The sequence below is a fragment of the Hyperolius riggenbachi genome, chromosome 3, assembly GCF_040937935.1.
Source record: "Hyperolius riggenbachi isolate aHypRig1 chromosome 3, aHypRig1.pri, whole genome shotgun sequence".
NCBI classification, from domain to species: Eukaryota; Metazoa; Chordata; class Amphibia; order Anura; family Hyperoliidae; genus Hyperolius; species Hyperolius riggenbachi.
The window spans coordinates 104,987,215-105,008,134 of record NC_090648.1 but is presented as its reverse complement, the minus strand read 5'-3'; the positions used below and the strand labels follow the sequence as shown (position 1 = coordinate 105,008,134).

Below are 20,920 nucleotides of genomic sequence, written 5' to 3'. Positions count from 1 at the left end.
TGTGTGTGTTAGGTGTGTTAGGTGTGTGTGTGTTAGGTGTGTTAGGTGTGTGTGTGTTAGGTGTGTTAGGTGTGTGTATTAGGTGTGTGTGTGTGTTAGGTGTGTGTGTGTTAGGTGTGTGTGTGTTAGGTGTGTTAGGTGTGTGTGTGTTAGGTGTGTTAGGTGTGTGTGTGTTAGGTGTGTTAGGTGTGTGTGTGTGTTAGGTGTGTTAGGTGTGTGTGTGTTAGGTGTGTTAGGTGTGTGTGTGTGTTAGGTGTGTTAGGTGTGTGTGTGTGTGTTAGGTGTGTGTGTGTGTGTTAGGTGTGTGTGTGTTAGGTGTGTGTGTGTGTGTGTTAGGTGTGTGTGTGTGTGTGTTAGGTGTGTTAGGTGTGTGTGTGTTAGGTGTGTTAGGTGTGTGTGTGTTAGGTGTGTTAGGTGTGTTAGGTGTGTTAGGTGTGTGTGTGTTAGGTGTGTTAGGTGTGTGTGTGTGTTAGGTGTGTTAGGTGTGTGTGTGTTAGGTGTGTGTGTGTGTTAGGTGTGTGTGTGTGTGTTAGGTGTGTGTGTGTGTGTTAGGTGTGTGTGTGTGTGTTAGGTGTGTGTGTGTGTGTTAGGTGTGTGTGTGTGTGTTAGGTGTGTGCGTGTGTGTTAGGTGTGTGTGTGTGTGTTAGGTGTGTGTGTGTGTGTGTTAGGTGTGTTAGGTGTGTGTGTGTTAGGTGTGTGTGTGTTAGGTGTGTGTGTGTTAGGTGTGTGTGTGTTAGGTGTGTTAGGTGTGTGTGTGTTAGGTGTGTGTGTGTTAGGTGTGTTAGGGTTAGGTGTGTTAGGTGTGTTAGGTGTGTGTGTGTTAGGTGTGTGTGTGTTAGGTGTGTTAGGTGTGTGTGTGTTAGGTGTGTGTGTGTGTTAGGTGTGTTAGGTGTGTGTGTGTTAGGTGTGTGTGTGTTAGGTGTGTGTGTGTTAGGTGTGTGTGTGTTAGGTGTGTTAGGTGTGTGTATTAGGTGTGTGTGTGTGTTAGGTGTGTGTGTGTTAGGTGTATTAGGTGTGTGTGTGTGTTAGGTGTGTTAGGTGTGTGTGTGTGTTAGGTGTGTTAGGTGTGTGTGTGTTAGGTGTGTTAGGTGTGTGTGTGTTAGGTGTGTTAGGTGTGTGTGTGTTAGGTGTGTTAGGTGTGTGTGTGTTAGGTGTGTTAGGTGTGTGTGTGTTAGGTGTGTTAGGTGTGTGTGTGTTAGGTGTGTTAGGTGTGTGTGTGTTAGGTGTGTTAGGTGTGTGTGTGTTAGGTGTGTTAGGTGTGTGTGTGTTAGGTGTGTTAGGTGTGTGTGTGTTAGGTGTGTTAGGTGTGTGTGTGTTAGGTGTGTGTGTGTTAGGTGTGTTAGGTGTGTGTGTGTTAGGTGTGTTAGGTGTGTGTGTGTTAGGTGTGTGTGTGTTAGGTGTGTTAGGTGTGTTAGGTGTGTGTGTGTTAGGTGTGTGTATTAGGTGTGTGTGTGTGTTAGGTGTGTTAGGTGTGTGTGTGTTAGGTGTGTTAGGTGTGTGTGTGTTAGGTGTGTTAGGTGTGTGTGTGTTAGGTGTGTGTGTGTGTTAGGTGTGTTAGGTGTGTGTGTGTGTGTTAGGTGTGTGTGTGTGTGTTAGGTGTGTGTGTGTGTGTGTGTTAGGTGTGTGTGTGTGTGTGTTAGGTGTGTGTGTGTGTGTGTGTGTTAGGTGTGTTAGGTGTGTGTGTGTTAGGTGTGTGTGTTAGGTGTGTTAGGTGTGTGTGTGTTAGGTGTGTTAGGTGTGTGTGTGTGTTAGGTGTGTTAGGTGTGTGTGTGTTAGGTGTGTGTGTGTGTTAGGTGTGTGTGTGTGTGTTAGGTGTGTGTGTGTGTGTTAGGTGTGTGTGTGTGTGTTAGGTGTGTGTGTGTGTGTTAGGTGTGTGTGTGTGTGTTAGGTGTGTGTGTGTGTGTTAGGTGTGTGTGTGTGTGTTAGGTGTGTGTGTGTGTGTGTTAGGTGTGTGTGTGTGTGTTAGGTGTGTGTGTGTGTGTTAGGTGTGTGCGTGTGTGTTAGGTGTGTGCGTGTGTGTTAGGTGTGTGTGTGTGTGTGTTAGGTGTGTTAGGTGTGTGTGTGTTAGGTGTGTGTGTGTTAGGTGTGTGTGTGTTAGGTGTGTTAGGTGTGTGTGTGTTAGGTGTGTTAGGTGTGTGTGTGTTAGGTGTGTGTGTGTGTTAGGTGTGTTAGGTGTGTGTGTGTGTTAGGTGTGTGTGTGTGTTAGGTGTGTGTGTGTGTTAGGTGTGTGTGTGTGTGTTAGGTGTGTGTGTGTGTGTTAGGTGTGTGTGTGTGTGTTAGGTGTGTGTGTGTGTGTTAGGTGTGTGTGTGTGTGTTAGGTGTGTGTGTGTGTGTTAGGTGTGTGTGTGTGTGTTAGGTGTGTGTGTGTGTGTTAGGTGTGTGTGTGTTAGGTGTGTTAGGTGTGTGTGTGTTAGGTGTGTTAGGTGTGTGTGTGTTAGGTGTGTTAGGTGTGTGTGTGTTAGGTGTGTTAGGTGTGTGTGTGTTAGGTGTGTTAGGTGTGTGTGTGTTAGGTGTGTGTGTGTTAGGTGTGTTAGGTGTGTTAGGTGTGTGTGTGTGTTAGGTGTGTGTGTGTGTGTTAGGTGTGTGCGTGTGTGTTAGGTGTGTGGTGTGTGTTAGGTGTGTTAGGTGTGTGTGTGTTAGGTGTGTTAGGTGTGTGTGTGTTAGGTGTGTTAGGTGTGTGTGTGTTAGGTGTGTTAGGTGTGTGTGTGTTAGGTGTGTTAGGGTTAGGTGTGTTAGGTGTGTTAGGGTTAGGTGTGTTAGGTGTGTTAGGGTTAGGTGTGTTAGGTGTGTTAGGGTTAGGTGTGTTAGGGTTAGGTGTGTTAGGTGTGTTAGGGTTAGGTGTGTTAGGTGTGTTAGGGTTAGGTGTGTTAGGTGTGTTAGGGTTAGGTGTGTTAGGGTTAGGTGTGTTAGGTGTGTTAGGGTTAGGTGTGTTAGGTGTGTTAGGGTTAGGTGTGTTAGGTGTGTTAGGGTTAGGTGTGTTAGGTGTGTTAGGGTTAGGTGTGTTAGGTGTGTTAGGGTTAGGTGTGTTAGGTGTGTTAGGGTTAGGTGTGTTAGGTGTGTTAGGGTTAGGTGTGTTAGGGTTAGGTGTGTTAGGTGTGTTAGGGTTAGGTGTGTTAGGGTTAGGTGTGTTAGGTGTGTTAGGGTTAGGTGTGTTAGGTGTGTTAGGGTTAGGTGTGTTAGGTGTGTTAGGGTTAGGTGTGTTAGGGTTAGGTGTGTTAGGTGTGTTAGGGTTAGGTGTGTTAGGTGTGTTAGGGTTAGGTGTGTTAGGTGTGTTAGGGTTAGGTGTGTTAGGGTTAGGTGTGTTAGGTGTGTTAGGGTTAGGTGTGTTAGGTGTGTGTGTGTGTGTTAGGTGTGTGTGTGTTAGGTGTGTGTGTGTTAGGTGTGTTAGGTGTGTGTGTGTGTTAGGTGTGTGTGTGTTAGGTGTGTGTATTAGGTGTGTGTTAGGTGTGTTAGGTGTGTGTGTGTTAGGTGTGTTAGGTGTGTGTGTGTGTTAGGTGTGTGTGTGTGTTAGGTGTGTTAGGTGTGTTAGGTGTGTTAGGTGTGTGTTAGGTGTGTGTGTGTGTTAGGTGTGTGTGTGTGTTAGGTGTGTGTGTGTGTTAGGTGTGTGTGTGTGTGTTAGGTGTGTGTGTGTGTGTTAGGTGTGTGTGTGTGTTAGGTGTGTGTGTGTGTGTGTTAGGTGTGTGTGTGTGTGTGTGTGTTAGGTGTGTTAGGTGTGTGTGTGTTAGGTGTGTTAGGTGTGTGTGTGTGTGTTAGGTGTGTTAGGTGTGTGTGTGTTAGGTGTGTTAGGTGTGTGTGTGTTAGGTGTGTTAGGTGTGTGTGTGTTAGGTGTGTTAGGTGTGTGTGTGTTAGGTGTGTTAGGTGTGTGTGTGTTAGGTGTGTTAGGTGTGTGTGTGTTAGGTGTGTTAGGTGTGTGTGTGTTAGGTGTGTGTGTGTTAGGTGTGTGTGTGTTAGGTGTGTGTGTGTTAGGTGTGTTAGGTGTGTGTGTGTGTTAGGTGTGTGTGTGTGTTAGGTGTGTGTGTGTGTTAGGTGTGTGTGTGTGTTAGGTGTGTGTGTGTGTGTTAGGTGTGTGTGTGTGTGTTAGGTGTGTGTGTGTGTGTTAGGTGTGTGTGTGTGTTAGGTGTGTGTGTGTGTGTTAGGTGTGTGTGTGTGTGTTAGGTGTGTGTGTGTTAGGTGTGTTAGGTGTGTGTGTGTTAGGTGTGTTAGGTGTGTTAGGTGTGTGTGTGTGTTAGGTGTGTGTGGTGTGTTAGGTGTGTTAGGTGTGTTAGGTGTGTGTGTGTGTTAGGTGTGTGTGTGTGTTAGGTGTGTGTGTGTGTGTTAGGTGTGTGTGTGTGTGTTAGGTGTGTGTGTGTGTTAGGTGTGTGTGTGTGTTAGGTGTGTGTGTGTTAGGTGTGTGTGTGTGTTAGGTGTGTGTGTGTGTTAGGTGTGTGTGTGTGTTAGGTGTGTGTGTGTGTGTTAGGTGTGTGTGTGTGTTAGGTGTGTGTGTGTGTTAGGGGTGTGTGTGTGTTAGGGGTGTGTGTGTGTTAGGGGTGTGTGTGTGTTAGGGGTGTGTGTGTGTTAGGGGTGTGTGTGTGTTAGGGGTGTGTGTGTTAGGTGTGTGTGTGTGTTAGGTGTGTGTGTGTGTTAGGTGTGTGTGTGTGTTAGGTGTGTGTGTGTGTTAGGTGTGTGTGTGTTAGGTGTGTGTGTGTTAGGTGTGTGTGTGTTAGGTGTGTGTGTGTTAGGTGTGTGTGTGTTAGGTGTGTGTGTGTTAGGTGTGTGTGTTAGGTGTGTGTGTGTTAGGTGTGTGTGTGTGTTAGGTGTGTGTGTGTTAGGTGTGTGTGTGTTAGGTGTGTGTTAGGTGTGTGTGTGTATTAGGTGTGTGTGTGTATTAGGTGTGTGTGTGTATTAGGTGTGTGTGTGTGTGTGTGTGTGTGTGTGTGTGTGTGCGTGTGCGTGCGTGTGTGTGTGAGTGTGTGCGCGAGTGTGTGCGTGTGTGTGCGAGTGTGTGCGTGTATACTTTCCAAGGAGAGAACAAATTAAATACCGAGAACCTCCCATAAAGAGATGTACTAGTCATACACCTGTCAGTTCCATCACATTTCTACTAACAGCCACACAGGAGAAAAGTAATGTATGGCTGATTTTACTGTGGATGAAATATACTTCTAATCTGTATGTGTTTACATGTACTTTTTTCTACAGGTTTTGGCTCTTTCAATTGTACACTATTTACCAAGAGCAGCTGCTGCTCTTTTCTAAGCTCACATTATCTTCCACAATAACTGCACTGAACAGGAGTGGCCTTCAATTATTGTACATGCATTCAGATGATGGAAATTCCACTTGGTTTAGCACTAATCACGAATATCGCATAGCAGGGAAGACATTTCAATCTAACCTGATTGTTTTCAGACAATGAACCCCGATATCTGATATTATATGGGACTAGCTGATCTTGCTAGACGGACATCTGTGTGACGGTACGGATAAGTATAAACAGAGGTTTCTAGTAACAAAGATCAAGCGGACCAGTTGTAGCGGGCTTGAGCATAACCAATCACCTTTACGCATGCTATTAGTTACACACTGCTGTCCTTACATCCAGCACTGATCCAGACAGGTCTGCACGCTCCAGGCAAGACCCACACAGGTTGGCCTGAGTCAGGTTACAGCCGCTCAAGTTTGCCATCTTGAAGTTTATATATCGCAGGTCCAAGCGGGAGAGATCGGCTCCACTAAAGTTCAGACCCTGTAAAGAGTTTAGAACAAGTGTTAATACACCATTCACATAGGAGATGAAGGTGATACTAAAGAACCTGTGCACCTTAGAGAAGATGATACAGGGGGATACTTCTCCACAGAAAATATATCAACCTTCTAGAGATCTGGGTTTCTCAACTCAGTCCTCAAGTATCCACCAACAGTGCATATTTTGCAGAAAACCATAAACATTCACAGGTGAGGTAATTAGTGTCTCAGCAGAGCTCATGAACTACGTTCTCTAGATTTCCACAAAACATGCACTGTTGGGAGTACAGTACCTGAGGACAGAGCTGAGAAACCCTGTCCTAGACCACAGTTTTATTTTTGCCCACTATATGGTCTACTGCAGGGAGGTCCAAAGTCTGGCATGGAGGTTAAATGTGGACCTCCAAGCCTTTTCTGGTGGCCACCAAAGCTCTCCAATTCAATTAATTCTATGCGGCCTACAGGCCGTAGCTGCAGTGCCGCCTAGCAGGGACCACCCTGTTTCGCTGCTCCGCCTTCCCCTTTGCTTGCCTGTAGGTTATCAGCCACCACTGTAGCAGCCATTGATTAGCAGCCGCCACTATGCTAGAGATGAATAGAAGGAGGAGTGCACCGCTACACTGCAGACTGATAGAGACAGTGCTGGACCCTTGGTTGCTCAGTCCAAACAAGGTAATTAGCACCTTCCACACTATCTAGGACTAATCTCACCAGAGCTGAACATCAGGCCATAAAAAGCCTGCAGAATAATCGGGATGTCGTCATTCGTAATGCAGATAAGGGGGAAGCAGTGGTGATCCTCCACAGGGTGGATTATAGGGCAGAGGCCCTTAGACAGGTTGAGGATCCCAATACATATACCCGTTTGTCGGGGAACCCCACACGGGAATTTCAGGAACAGTTATTTAGACTTCTCAGTTATAGGGAGAGTTTGGGAGTTTTGGAACATAGATTAGTGGAGTATTTGAGTGTATCTCACCCTACCCTGAGACCGGACATGTCAAACCTGGCCCGAAACATGTCAGCTGTGCTTTCACTGATATGAGGATGCGTCCTAAATAAAGAATTTGAGCTTTTCAAAGAGACACCGTTGCGGACCCCTCCTTTTTACTGTTCACTATGCTAGAGGCTGCAACAACCACCGATTAGCAGCTGCCACTGTGCTAACTACACACGGTACATGGGTTATTTTCTGTGGAAAGGTTTTAGTTGCTGAAATGTCAGGCGTAGTGTACCCAACGGCCAGGGCCGGCCCTAGACTTTTTGCCACCCGAGACAAATTTAGGAGAAGATTGCGGCCTGCCCCTGCCCCCCGAGCCGGAGGGGTAGTGAAAGGATATGTAGGTATATATGTATATATGTATATATATATATATATATATATATATATATATATATATATATATATATATATATATATATATATATATATATATATATATATATATATATATATATATATATATATATGTGTATGTATATATATCAGTATATAGATCAATTTCATATACAAGCATACATGTATCTAAGTCTGTGCCTCATGTATCTATTCAGTGAGATATTAATGTGTCTATAGAACAATCAGCCACCCACACACATCTGTGCAGGAAGAGCTGGCTGATTGTGGTAGAGAATAGCCAAATTCTTCTCTCTGGGCAAAACCCATAAAATGCCCCAACTGGGGACACCTGGAATGTCATAAATAACATGTTTTCCCGTGATCATTGAACTGTGTTAATTCTCGTAAATCACATGACTTTCTGTAATTATGGTGACATATGATGATAAACTGCGCATGAGCAAAATCCTGTATTGAGTAGGATATAAGGAAAGCAACTGTAATAAAGATTCAGCATAATTTGTGCTCACAACTCCTGTGTGTGTGTGTGTCCTGTTAACCACGTTATGTGACATGTCCTGGCGCCAGGAAATGAAGTAGTCTAAAGCATCTGATATCTGACATGAACTTAAATAGATCCAACTCCTTTCAGCTGAGGGCTCGCCATGGATGGTCTTCTTCAGGAAATCACGTAAGTAATATGACTATATTTCTCTTTTTATTTTTTTAAAGAGAGAGGTGTCTATATTATTTATGTGAAATTTCTGTTGATACCAAAACGAATCCGGTGTTGGAGTTTGTGTTTTTTTGATAGTATAATTTTAATTATATAGATTATAAGGTTTTTAGAGGGCCTTAGTTTAAAAAAAAAAAAAAAAAAAAAAAAATTATTAGGGATTTGGGACTTTTGGTAAGTCTATTATGTACTTGGGACTTTTGGTAAGTCTATTATGCTTCTCTTAGTAGGTCTAAGGGAAATATAGATTTTTTTTGGGAAAAATCTAACAAATTTGAAGTCTGATCAACTTCAATAAATTATTTTCTTTTGGTAAGAAAATAGGGTTCATTTGGGAAATGAACAGGGCACCATATAGTATGGATTTCTGGGTACTTGTAGTTCTTCTTAGGTTTTAAACGGGTTTATTATAGGTTATTTTTGTAAGGTTTTTATAATGTCAGATAAGATTCAGATGTTTTAGATTATTTGTCTGTGTTTGTTTTGTAAATAATAATCTGTTTTATTAGTAAGGTTAAGAAAAAAGTTATTAAATTCTGAGAAACAGTTTGGGTTTAGTGAGGTTGTAGAAAGGAAAAATCCCTAGACAAAGTTTGTTTTGTTCTCATGAGATGAGAATTATAGATAGAATTATTGATAAATATTAGTTATTGATAAAAATAGTGTTGATAAATTTGAAAAATATATAAATAATAATTTATCTAGATAAGAATTGTCTATTGGTACGGCAATATCTTATATTTGTATTTAACATATAGATTGAATAGAGGGCCAATAAATTACAGTATAAAACTGAAATTAGATCAATGGGTCAAAATATTGTCAAAATGTTTCCTATCCCAATCCCTAAAATAGATGAAACTTATGTACCTTTGTGTTGCCAGAATATCTGGAAGAAAAATATTTTGTTCATCCTTGGTTAGAATATAATATAGTATATTAGTCTTAGGCTGTCATTCCCTTGGGGGGAGAAAGGAATAATAGTTCAATCCATATACAATTGGTTAAAGAACTATGTCTAACGGTGATTAGAATTATATATGTCCAAGTCTGTCTTGTTTGTGTATTAATCTTGACTAGTAATGTGTGTTTTATGTCCGTCTGGTTGCGCAAGCGATGGTATAAGATCTTTACTGTATTTCTGAGAGATAATAAGCTTTTCTGTAAAATTAATATTGAAGACACTCATGGGATTCAGATGAGAGCGGTCATTTATTAAAGTCGCCAGTATAAATTCTATGTACGTACAAAACTGGTTTCAGATGCCATCTTTGGAAAAGATCTGTTTGTACTGAGTTTTTGTAGATGACCGACCCTTAAACTTATCTGAATTATGCATGGGTCATTTAATATAAGCCTCAGAAATATAGTAATGTAATTGTTTCCTATAAATTAGGATATAATTATGGAATAACATGTATCATAATGTATTCATATGTATTGTGTGCAAACTGACACATATGTATGTAAATTGAGAGATTGTAGTGAGTACATGTTTGTGTATGGTAGAGAGGTGATAACCGCAGGGACGTAACAATAAGGTGGAGGGGTACAGAGGTACTGACCGTACCCATGCCTTTGGTCCACAAGGGCCCCGAAGGGTCCACCTTCTATCACAGTATTAGCCCTCTATTGGTCCTGTAGTGGTAATAATTACTTCTATAGATGGTTTGAACAATAGCAGTCCTTAACACACTGTTCCCAGTGTGTCCCAATCCCCTCCTTGTACCTCTGCCACTCTAAATGTCTTTGGTAAGTTTTGGCACGCTGTATCAATTGCCCTGTATAGAGTTCTTGGGGGGGGGGGGGCCTGATGTAAAATCTACACCAGGGCCCGCAGTTCCTTAGTTACGTCACTAGGCACCCGCTAAATTACATGTTGAAACTATGGGTATGTCTGCCTCATAAAATAGATTTTCTTCATTAGGACATTGCTTCTTTAAATTAGTTATTAGCAAGTAGTTAATTAGACAGATACACACTCCTAGGGGTAATGATTTTTAGAGGTAATCTTGAAATAATCAGAAATACTTAAATTGTCTTATTAAATAATGTTAGAATTCCCCTTTAAGTTTGAAAGGGTTAAAAATGAGGACATGTCATTTTTAAGTGATCTAATCTGCGCCCGCCAACATCTGTGTGGGTTCCTCCTCTGAAGCAGTCAGTGACAGCAAAATAAAATAAGTAAAAAGTTTATTACTTTTTAATCTAATGGGGTCTAACATTAAAACATTAGATTAATTAAGAAACATATATGTCCGTAGATGTGGAGAAATATCAGGCATTTCTGCATATATACGGATGTATTTTTTTTTTTTTTTAGTGGCAGAGACTGGAAAAGAAAAAAAGAGTTAAATGTCATTTTTTAAAAGGGGTTTTTTTTTTCCTCTCTCTCTCTCTGAGGAAGCTATGCCACCAACAGTAAAATGAGGAAGTAATTTAAACGTACTAGTTGTCATTTTTTTTTCCTGCTGAAGAAAATGAAAGTGCAAAAGCTTTTCTGAATACGTAATGTGTGGGAATGTAATTTAAGTGTCATATTTATCTAAACAATATCTTAGGTTTTTCTCTTAGTTAGATGTTAGACATAGCAGTCATTATTTTCTCCTGAAACTTAGTATCCTTCAATTAGATTAGATTAATTCACTGATACCACCTGTCACCTAGATCTATATGTATATGAATGAAGTTTCCCATATTGCAGAATAGATTTATCTGTGTTTTTTTGGGTGAGGAAACTGAGTGCATGGGGGAAACCCATGCAGACATGAGGAGTACATGCAGACTCCTGGCAGATGTTAACCAGGCAGCGATTTACATAACATTGCACGGCGATAGCACTGGCTGCTAAGTCACCGTGTTACCTTAGTTTCATAGAGTAAAGAGAATTGAGTTTTAGTACAACCTAATTCCCTTGGTCTAAAGTGGGTTAATTGAGTAATGGCGTTTTGTCACCCAGACTTATACAAGTGAGTAGAGTTAAATCATTTCCCCACGTCATGGTAGTTTGCCATAAGTTTGTTAGAATAATGTTCATATTTGAACGGAATTTATATAGCTTGTAACTTTGGAGCATATAGATTCAAATGATTTACTCAATAGTTCTCCATAAATAAATCCTTCTTGAATATCGTATCATAGTTGGTAGGCTGTATTTTTATATCAATCGCAGCAGAAAAAGGCATTTAATGATGTTTGCAACTCATTGTTGAAGTGTTACTTGCTGTTCTAACTAAACTGTGTCTGATTTAATTCTTCACTGGCCTGGTCACCCAGTGCAAGAAATTCCAGCACACCCTCTGGATTCTCAGCCTCTTCGCCATCTAGAGGTTAATAAGAGAACTGCTCCTCCTCCAAGCCACTCTGATAAAGCACAGTTATTGTAACTTCAATATTTCTAAATGTCATGCAACTATTGAAAAAAAAATAATGCATTGTATACTGTTTGTACTTATACTTTAGTGGATATTGTGAAACTGTGAAAGCCATATTCATTTGGGAAAATGTATGGAAAACATTGAGGACATATTAAATAGTCAGGACAGGTATACAGTTTTAGGTCAATTAAGATCACATGTGTAGTTCTGGGTCACGATTGCTGTTTATTTCATATCGCCCTTTAGATTATGGGAATTCCTTTCCAATAGTGGGGTTTTGACCTTAATAACCCCTCTTCCTGTTAATAAATCCATCTCCTTTAAATTCAGAGAGCTGTTTAAGGCTCTGACTCTAAGTCACTCATGTTTTTAGTGAGAACATATGGTTTTTTTTAAGCCCAAAACCCTTAAAGTAAATTGAAATAAATCCTTACACTCAGCATAGGAAAATAAGTACATTTTTTCATCCTTAGGAAAATAGTTTATTTTAGTTTGCTTGAACTTTTTTGCAAAGTGCAGAATCATTTGATGTTGGTATGACAATTATTTTACGGACTTTTCACTGTTCTGAAGACTCCAGGAAAAAAATACACTGTTTTATAGTGTACTGCTTAGATGCTTTACCCCTGACAGGATTTTTAATTTCAGTTCTGCTTGATCTGTAGGTCAGTGTCTGTTTAGTAAGGAGGCCTTAGCCTAGTCTCTGTAGTGCTGTTCTTTGTATGTGTGCCTATAGAAGTGTGTCTTGGGGACAACCATAGGTATAGTACCTTAAGCGCACTATGGGGAAAAGGACCCTACAGATGTTCTTTGTATGTCTGTAGCTTTAAATCTAAAAGGGGACCCAACCCTATTACAGGGAGACAGTGCTGGCCACTGTTCCGCTGTACTGTGACCCTGCTCATAGTAGCCTTTCACTAATTCTGACCAGACATTAAAATAACTTTAATGTATGGTCAAAGAGGGGAAAGAGCCCGCCCTGCCCAGGCCTAGTGATCTGTGTCATGTCATTTCATGTAGTGGTATAGTAAGAAGGGGTAGTGAGATATTGCACTAGGGCCACCTAAGTTTTTTAAATACATCACTATTTAGGGTTTGGTATGATTGTGGAAGGTATGATGGAATGAGAATGTGACTTGTAAATGAAAAATGAAAAATGGGAATTCATTATGGTGTAAAAATTCATTGGGAATTTATCCTCTCTGCCATGTATGGAGTCACATACTCGCACGGGTACAGCGACACGACGTCATGCGAACGGGGTATTGCGAGAGATCCGTTAGGATCATAGAAAGATCCGATAAGTATGTTTTGAAGTTCATGGTGGAGAGTATGAATCATAGTAGTATTACAAATACTAGGAAAAATAAATGACTTATTGGATTTTTGGGAAAAACAGGATGCTCGCACATTTCTCTTTATTCTTTCAGAAACAACTTGTCAGACATCTATCCTGAGGAGGATAAGGGGTGACTACCTGACCAGAGCCATCCGGAAGTCATCCATCCAGAGGGAGTCTGGGGCTATCCTGAGTCTATCTTTAACAAAAGGATTTTCTACTGGTTCCACTGTAGAGGGTGAAATAGGTCGACTAAGTCCTGAATCCCAAAAAGAGACTTTTTCATCAGTTCCATAGTTGCGTGTGTCATCTGTTGAAGAATGGAACAAGATCTGGATCTCAGACCCAGGAAGATTGTATGGATTGTGGGACATTCTTATGTGTATTGGGCTCGTAGGAAAGCTACTAATAGTGACTATGGGGAAAACCTTGGGTTATCTAAAAATAACTTCATTCTTCATTCTTATTTGTCACTTGGGTGGGAATGACGTGGGTAAAGCTAACACTATTAATTTGTTACACCGCATGAAATATGATTTGATATGAGATCATTCCCCAATGGGTGTTGGTTTTTTCTGAAATCATTCCCAGACGGGTGTGGATTTTTCCCCAAGATAGATTAAGGGCCATTAAGACATTCATTAATAGGGAATTATCTAGATCCCTGCCAGCTATAAGGGGTTTTTCTTATTGGCATAATAAGCTTGAGGGTTCCCGGCCTAACTTATTCCGCCCGGATAGGGTTCACTTGTCTGATCAAGGATTGGATATTTTCAATGCCGATCTTAGATCAATGATTGAATCAGCTGCTATGAGGGGTGGGTCACTATATTGAGGGGAACCAGAGAGGAAGCACCCTTGTGTGTTTTGCCATGTATGTCAGTGGGAACATTAGAGAAAACACTTACCATGCTCTCTGTTTCCTCCTCACTGCTAAAAGTGTCTGTTTTCAGCAGTCACAAGAATCCCAGACTGAGCAATTAAATCTGGCTTTGCTGGGAATGATTATAGCTGAGTCATTATAGCAAAGCCACAAGGGGGCAGGCTTGGGCTTGAAATAACACCACAGAATACATACTTAGCTATAATCTTTCTGTAGCAAAGCTAGACGGAGCAGCCTGACTTCTCAGTCGAGGATTCTTATCAGACGTGATAACAGTCAGATTACACAGAGAACAATGAAACGAGGGGCAGATTGGGTGTTTGCTGTCATGTTCCCGCTGATTTATAGGGTGGAATGCAGGAGGGTGCTTCATCTCTGGTTCTCTTTAAGGATATTATAGAAAGAGAGCTAGTTGTAAGTCACATTATGGGTTACTGCTTTCTGAATAAGTAACAGCCTTCATCTCTGCTATATTATCCTCTAGGAAAGAATTAAGATTAGGGTTTTTGTAAGCTAAATAATGGGTTGATCTGTAATGAGCTGATATTTTTATCTCAATTACTAAATAAGGCCAAATGCTGATAAATCCAGGGATTTTTTCTGATTGCCATTTTGGAGTCAGGAAGGAATTTTCCCTTTCCGGGGCTAAATACACTATGCCTTATAAGGGTTTTTCGCCTTCCTCTGGATCAGCAGTGAAATGGGCCGGTGTGGTGCTTTGTTTTGGTTAAACTTTATGTACACACATCTTTCTTCAACCCAGATAACTATAAAAGTGTATATTTATCAGACAGTAAAATATATATATATCTACATACCCACGCTTACGTGTTGCTACACATATAATTCAGCAGGCCTGATCTCAGTGGGCAATTTTCAGGGAACAAGTCTCCTATTCTCTGATACCTTGGTCTTCAGTAGACTCAATCTGGCCATAATTGTTTTGTGAAGGGTCCATGTTGCTATTGTGTTGTGTCCTATCCTGATTGTGAATATAGTTGGTGAGTGTCCATATGTGTGATTAGCAGAGTCCTTCTAGTATGGTTAAATCTGAAGGTAGCCATCATTACAGTTGTCCTGTTAGTCCTGATCTTGAAAGAGTATCTATGGCAGCGGTTGCTATTAGTTACATCTTTTTCTGCTTTGATTTGTAGTGTGTCTGTATAGATATTTACCATTACTGTGGTAAAACGTCAATTAGCTAACATTTCCTTTCCTTGTTAAATCAGAGTTATATCTGTTTGTCTGAGCAAGCATAACAGGCTTTGGTCAGTATGATTGGTGTGATGGACTACAATTTCACAGCAACACAGTTGCCTTGAGCAACCGGATTGGTATATTTAGTATGGGATAATTGGAAGGCCAGAGATGTTGAGGATCTCATGTAGCTTTATTCCCTAGATTTCTGCTGTGATCTGTATTCCCTTTCACAAATGTGTCCTGGACTGAGGCCTGTAGCTACGTTTTGACCTGCTTGGTGAGTTCTGGCAGTACTCCTGTATTTCTGATCTCAGCCTCTGTACTCTGGGCATTAAGGCCTGAGTATGATTGTAGTTGGGTTGGTGTCCACCTGGGTTAACAGTAGTGTGTGACCTAGAGTAAAGGATACAAAGATAGTTTGGAGTACAGTGGCTGATGGAGGGTCGGAGGTCTGCCATGCCTCACAAATGGGTTGTAAACTAAATTGTCAAGTCAAGACCACCCTCTCACAAATATAGCCACCTTATGCATGCGTTAGTTGCTATCATATGGGTTTTTGACCCTGGCCTTCCCGAGGCCTAGTATTTAGACAAGCCTTTTCTAAAATAGAGCAGATGGAAGTTTCTCTTGGAGTAAGTGCTGAGATAAGAAAGCTTCTTATATTGATCTAAGAGAAATATTCCTGCCGCAGGCTAAGTTAAACACATGAGTGTACCCTCACATGTAGTCCACATAAGATCTTTACTAGATCACATCAGGAAAGATAAATGTTCTTGCATCAGGAAAAATAATTATTGGGTTTTTTCCTGAATAATTCCTGATTTGGTTCTTTTCTGATTTTTCTGATTTGTTCGGCCATTAGATTGGCCAACATTGTTTAATTGATTATTTAAGGTTACAGGTTAGTTAATCATTTTCTTTGGTATGAGTACTTTACCAAATAGCTATTCGTGTTTTGACCATTAGGAGACTTCGACCAAAATTTTGCCCACTGTGATGCTAGCCCTGCCTGCTTTAGGTATTGGCTTTAGTATGGTCATCTTCTTCCTTTGGAAGAAATGACCAAAGGGGGGACTGAAAGGATATGTAGGTATATATGTATATATATATATATATGTATGTATATATATCAGTATATAGATCAATTTCATATACAAGCATACATGTATCTAAGTCTGTGCCTCATGTATCTATTCAGTGAGATATTAATGTGTCTATAGAACAATCAGCCACCCACACACATCTGTGCAGGAAGAGCTGGCTGATTGTGGTAGAGAATAGCCAAATTCTTCTCTCTGGGCAAAACCCATAAAATGCCCCAACTGGGGACACCTGGAATGTCATAAATAACATGTTTTCCCGTGATCATTGAACTGTGTTAATTCTCGTAAATCACATGACTTTCTGTAATTATGGTGACATATGATGATAAACTGCGCATGAGCAAAATCCTGTATTGAGTAGGATATAAGGAAAGCAACTGTAATAAAGATTCAGCATAATTTGTGCTCACAACTCCTGTGTGTGTGTGTGTCCTGTTAACCACGTTATGTGACATGTCCTGGCGCCAGGAAATGAAGTAGTCTAAAGCATCTGATATCTGACATGAACTTAAATAGATCCAACTCCTTTCAGGTAGCGGGCAGGATGGGGGTATTGGGCGTAGCGGTGGGGAGGCCTCGCCTGGGTCTCCCAATCTGCGCTCCCCTCCAGCTGTACATAGGAAGCAGCCGATGCCCAATAGTAAGAGGCACGGGCGGGGAGGATTCACCTTTTCCGCGTTCCAGCGTGCGCTCCACTGACGTCACCTCCTGCATCGCCGCCCACTGTATTGTAAGTGGACGGCGATGCAGGAAGTGATGTCAGTGGAGCGCATGCTGGAACGCGGATAAGGTACGTCCTCCCTGTCCGTGCCTCTTCCTATTGGGCATCGGCTGCTTCCTATGTACAGCTGGAGGGGAGCGCAGATCGGGGGACCCAGGCGAGGGAGGGGGGGGGTCCGACCGCCCTCCCCACCGCTAGGCCCAATACCCCCGTCCTGCCCGCTACCCCTCCGGCTCAGCGGCCGGCCCCCCCGCACCCACGGACGGGCGGGTGCCGCCCCTAGAAGTTTGCCGCCTGAGGCAAACGTTTCACCCCGCCTCATGAGCGGGCCGGCCCTGCTAACGGCAATCAGCAAAAATAGTCTTTAATTTTAGTAGTCCGGCCCCTAAGCACTCAAGAACGCCAATATCACCCTTGGCCTAAAACGTTTGGATGCCCCTGATCTACTGGATATATAAGGACTAGAAAAAGCAGGAAGGAAAAACAAAAGAGAATTTTCTATCGATTAGTCATTGCAAACACCTAACAGAACAACGTGCAAATATTAAAGAGGAACTTCACCCTAAACAAACATACTGTCACTAAGTTACATTAGTTATGTTAATTAAAATAGATAGGTAATCTAATCTCTTACCCACCCTGTTTTAAAAGAACAGACAAATGTTTGTGATTTCATGAGGGCAGCCATCTTTTTGGTTGAAAGGAGGTGACAGGAAGCATGAGACAGTTCCAACTGTCCTCTGTCCTGATTACCCCTCTCAGTTGCTAAGCAACGAGAACATCAGAAATCCCATCTTGCTTTGCAAAGCATCAGGGGAAAAATGCCCAGGCAGATTTCTTTGATGGGGCAGAGCTTAGCTTCTGTGCAGCTAAAAATGAGGCTTGGGTAAGAAAAACAAAGTTCTGATGCTGTGAAACTGTTAAACACCAAGCCTTTTCAGTGCTGCTGAGTAGATTTTTAGTCTGGAGGTTTAATTTAAATTGCTTTAATCTCTCCATCTTACCTGACAGCGAAGTTCTGATTTGGTTGGAGTGGCAAGAAGGAAACGTATAAACTCCTTGCGAGAGATAGGCGAGTGATCCTCCGCAGGCTGAGAATTCTGCGAACAAAGAAGAGTTACGTCACAGATGAACTAACTAAGCCTGACCAGAATCTTTATATAACTTCTAAATCATATCTGTGGCCAGATTTTTATACTTTATTTGGTAAACTTCAAGTAACACAAGCACCGTTTGTTTTTTTTCAAAAATATTTTTATTCTTACCCTTTAACAATTTCATGCTCCAGGCTGAAAGGTTCAGATGCACATGTGCGCTTTAGCGGAATAGTTGGACATTTATTAATGCCCTATTTGTACTAAAGGTGCATAAATAGGGCGTTTATTAACATCTATTTTGCAGGAAGTGGTTAAGATAATGGCATACTAATAAATTGTAAAAAAAACAAAAAAAAAAAACAAAACAACTGAGTAGCTTCAGATGTACAAAGGTACGAAAAGTCAAAACTATTATCAATCAAGCATTTATTATCCATCAACTTGCTTGCTTTGCTCTTTGTAACAGTCAAAAAGAACCAAAGATCTAAAACAATCCAACATGCCGGTAGAAAACCCTGTTCTCCACCCAAACATAAGTACCAATACATTGATGCCTTGAAATTAACAAATAAAAAAAGTGACCATACATCAGGCAACTTGGTGGCCAATCGACCATCTTATAATTATGGAATCAGATGCCCTATCGACAATGCAACCAATTTCGGGCCAAAATTGGTCACATGTATTGATTGAACATGCTGCAAGATGTAGGTTCAACTTGCTTGATCGGGTACGCAACGGTAACGGCATGCGATATTGGGACGAGTGACGAACATGATAGAACCCCGGGCGCTTCTCCGCCAATGTAAAACGCGGTGTAGTATACTTTACCTGTTCATGTCCGCCATTGGCTCCGTTTTCATACACGCGCCCCTCGTGGTTGCCGGTGTAACGTAGGTGCGTGTCAGGTGACACACAATAGATAATGTGTGCACACTCCAAGAATCGCTTCCAGTCGACGTGCCCGGCCAATGATCCAGCAGCACCCAGGATCGGTCAACGATACAATAAGAAAGAAGCCGGCACCATCTACAAGTAATCTTCTGCTTTTATTGCATGTAAAGTGTTCCAGCAGATTAAGCAAAGTTTCGAGGCTGCACGCCTCTTTGTCAAGCTTGCTGGAAGTCAACTAAGTATATAGTCTGATCACGTTGCAAAGAGCATAGCGTTATATTATCATCATGTATATTAGAGTGCGACGTCCGCTTCGCACCTACGTAGGATGGCTCTGATTGGCTGGCGGCTGCTTCCCCCCTAATAGCCATCTGGTGACATCAGCGGCTTTCTGCCGCTCACGTCTCCATAGTATCCGCAGAGACGCACAGCGCCGCCGACTGTGTAATCACACGGGACTTCACTCAGGTCCGCCTTGGGCGGAGAGATGGGGTCTCCATGATGATAGGCGGACCCAGGGGGAGGTAGTCCTCGGCCGAAAGGGGCTTGACAGGTGGGAGTTTCCACTATGCTATGTCCTATCATAGCAACAGTATGTAAGTTCCCCATCAGGTACGATAATTTAAGACTATTGTGATTGGTGTATACATGTTTGAATCTCATTGGCCGTTAACCATGGTGTGTATAAATACTCATGTGCTCGTGTTATATACTTAGTTGACTTCCAGCAAGCTTGACAAAGAGGTGTGCAGCCTCGAAACGTTGCTTCATCTGCTGGAACACTTTACATGCAATAAAAGAGCAGAAGATTACTTGTAGATGGCTTCTTTCTTATTGTCAGGTGACACACACACACCCCATGTATATGCTGGCAATTACATGGGGCACATGTATGAAGACTAAGCAAACGGCGGACTCGGACAGGTAAAGTATACCGCCAGGGAGGGGGGTGGGAACGGGACTGCGCAGGGGGCGGCATGGCGGTGTCAAGGCCGATTACAGAGATTTCATGCCGAAATCCATCGGGAATCAGCCCATGGTGTATGGGCAGGCAACAGATCTCTCCCTGATCAGATTCAGAGAGGGATCTGTCTCTCTACTGATCTGCCCATACGTCTTCTGATGTATGAACAGCTTAAAGAGACACTGAAGGGAAAAATAAATGAGGATATAATGATTTGTATGTGTAGTACAGCTAAGAACTAAAGCATTAGGAGCAGAGACATAAGTCTAATATTGTTTCCAGTACAGGAAGAGTTAAGAAACTCCAGTTATCTATGCAAAAGAGCCACTGATCTCTCCGACTTACAAAGTCGCAGAGAGCTCAGTCTTCTGAAGCTTATTATCATAAGTGTCAGTCACTGTATTTTCTTTTTCTCTGCAAGAGGACAGGTCAAAAGTTCACTAGCCTGCTCTGTAAAATCATTTAGAATGCTGAGTAGTGTATAAACTGCAAATATTAGAGAATGAAGCAATGTAAAAAAAAAAAAAAAAAAAAAAAAAACACTATATAAATTGAAAATAAAAATATGAGACTATTTTCTTTGCTTCTAATGTTCTAGTAATTATTCGTACTACACAACCAATTCATTATATCATAATTTTTTTTCCGCTTCAGTGTCTTTCACCAAGTCTGGAGATAGAGGTTAAAAAAAAAATCCAATATTTACCTTTATTGCCAATTCCAGGTGTTCAATAAGGGAGTCTATGCCAAAAAATTTAGCTTCTTCTAGAACCCCTGTAAAGGGAATGCTTCAGTGAGATGCTGTATAATATAGACAAGAAACGTATACCATACATAGAAGTCTACGAAAGAACACCTATCCCATGGAGCTCACCTAATAAGTTGACTCCATCATTGACTATGAGCTGTCCATGGCGCAGGTAATTAAGTATTGGCTCAAAGTATTCAGGGCTTCGGTCAATCAGAAAGGCTCCTCTGTGATCTCTTTTATTGCCCCAGGCATCTATGAATCAGATGAGAGATTACATATGGACACATATATAAAATTAGATTAAGGAACACACAAATGATAAAACTGGAAAGTTTGGTAATATAGCCATTCATAATAATAAATATGATCCATTTACCAGTATGTACTCTAGATCATGATTCTAACCGATCTAAAACAGCTTCCCATCTGCCTTATGAAAGGGGGGGGGGGGGGGGAGAGGAAAGGGTACATGCACTTTTAGATTTAAAATGAAGAGATAGATGCATGTATATACAATGGCAAGCATAAAAATAACTTGGCTGTGTTCCTTTTCATTTTTGTTTTCCTGAAAGAGTTAACCAATCAGTTATGCAACTGAACAGCTTCTGACTGCAGGGGTTAGTAAAAAAAAAAAAAAAAAAAAAAAAAAGGGGGGGGGGGATAGATACAATTCTCTCAGTTTATTTTCACAAGATTCACTTTAAGGGTTTGTATATATAAATCTACTTGCACACCATACCACTACTGGACACAATCTGCTTTCATGTTCTCCCAGTTGCTGTTGGCTGATGG

The 20,920-nt window shown here is 41.5% G+C and overlaps 1 protein-coding gene across 1 annotated transcript in view; it reads right to left on the bottom strand.

The window, feature by feature from the left end:
• KCTD9 (potassium channel tetramerization domain containing 9) overlaps window positions 1–20,920 on the bottom strand; it is a 44,329-nt gene that overhangs the window by 9,426 nt on the left and 13,983 nt on the right. The window contains exons 6-9 of the mRNA XM_068272321.1: window positions 20,252–20,380; window positions 20,084–20,151; window positions 17,427–17,522; window positions 5,576–5,725 (exon numbers count right to left, since the gene is read on the bottom strand). Of these exons, the coding sequence (XP_068128422.1) occupies window positions 5,576–5,725; window positions 17,427–17,522; window positions 20,084–20,151; window positions 20,252–20,380 (443 nt within the window). The remainder of the gene's footprint in view (window positions 1–5,575; window positions 5,726–17,426; window positions 17,523–20,083; window positions 20,152–20,251; window positions 20,381–20,920) is intronic.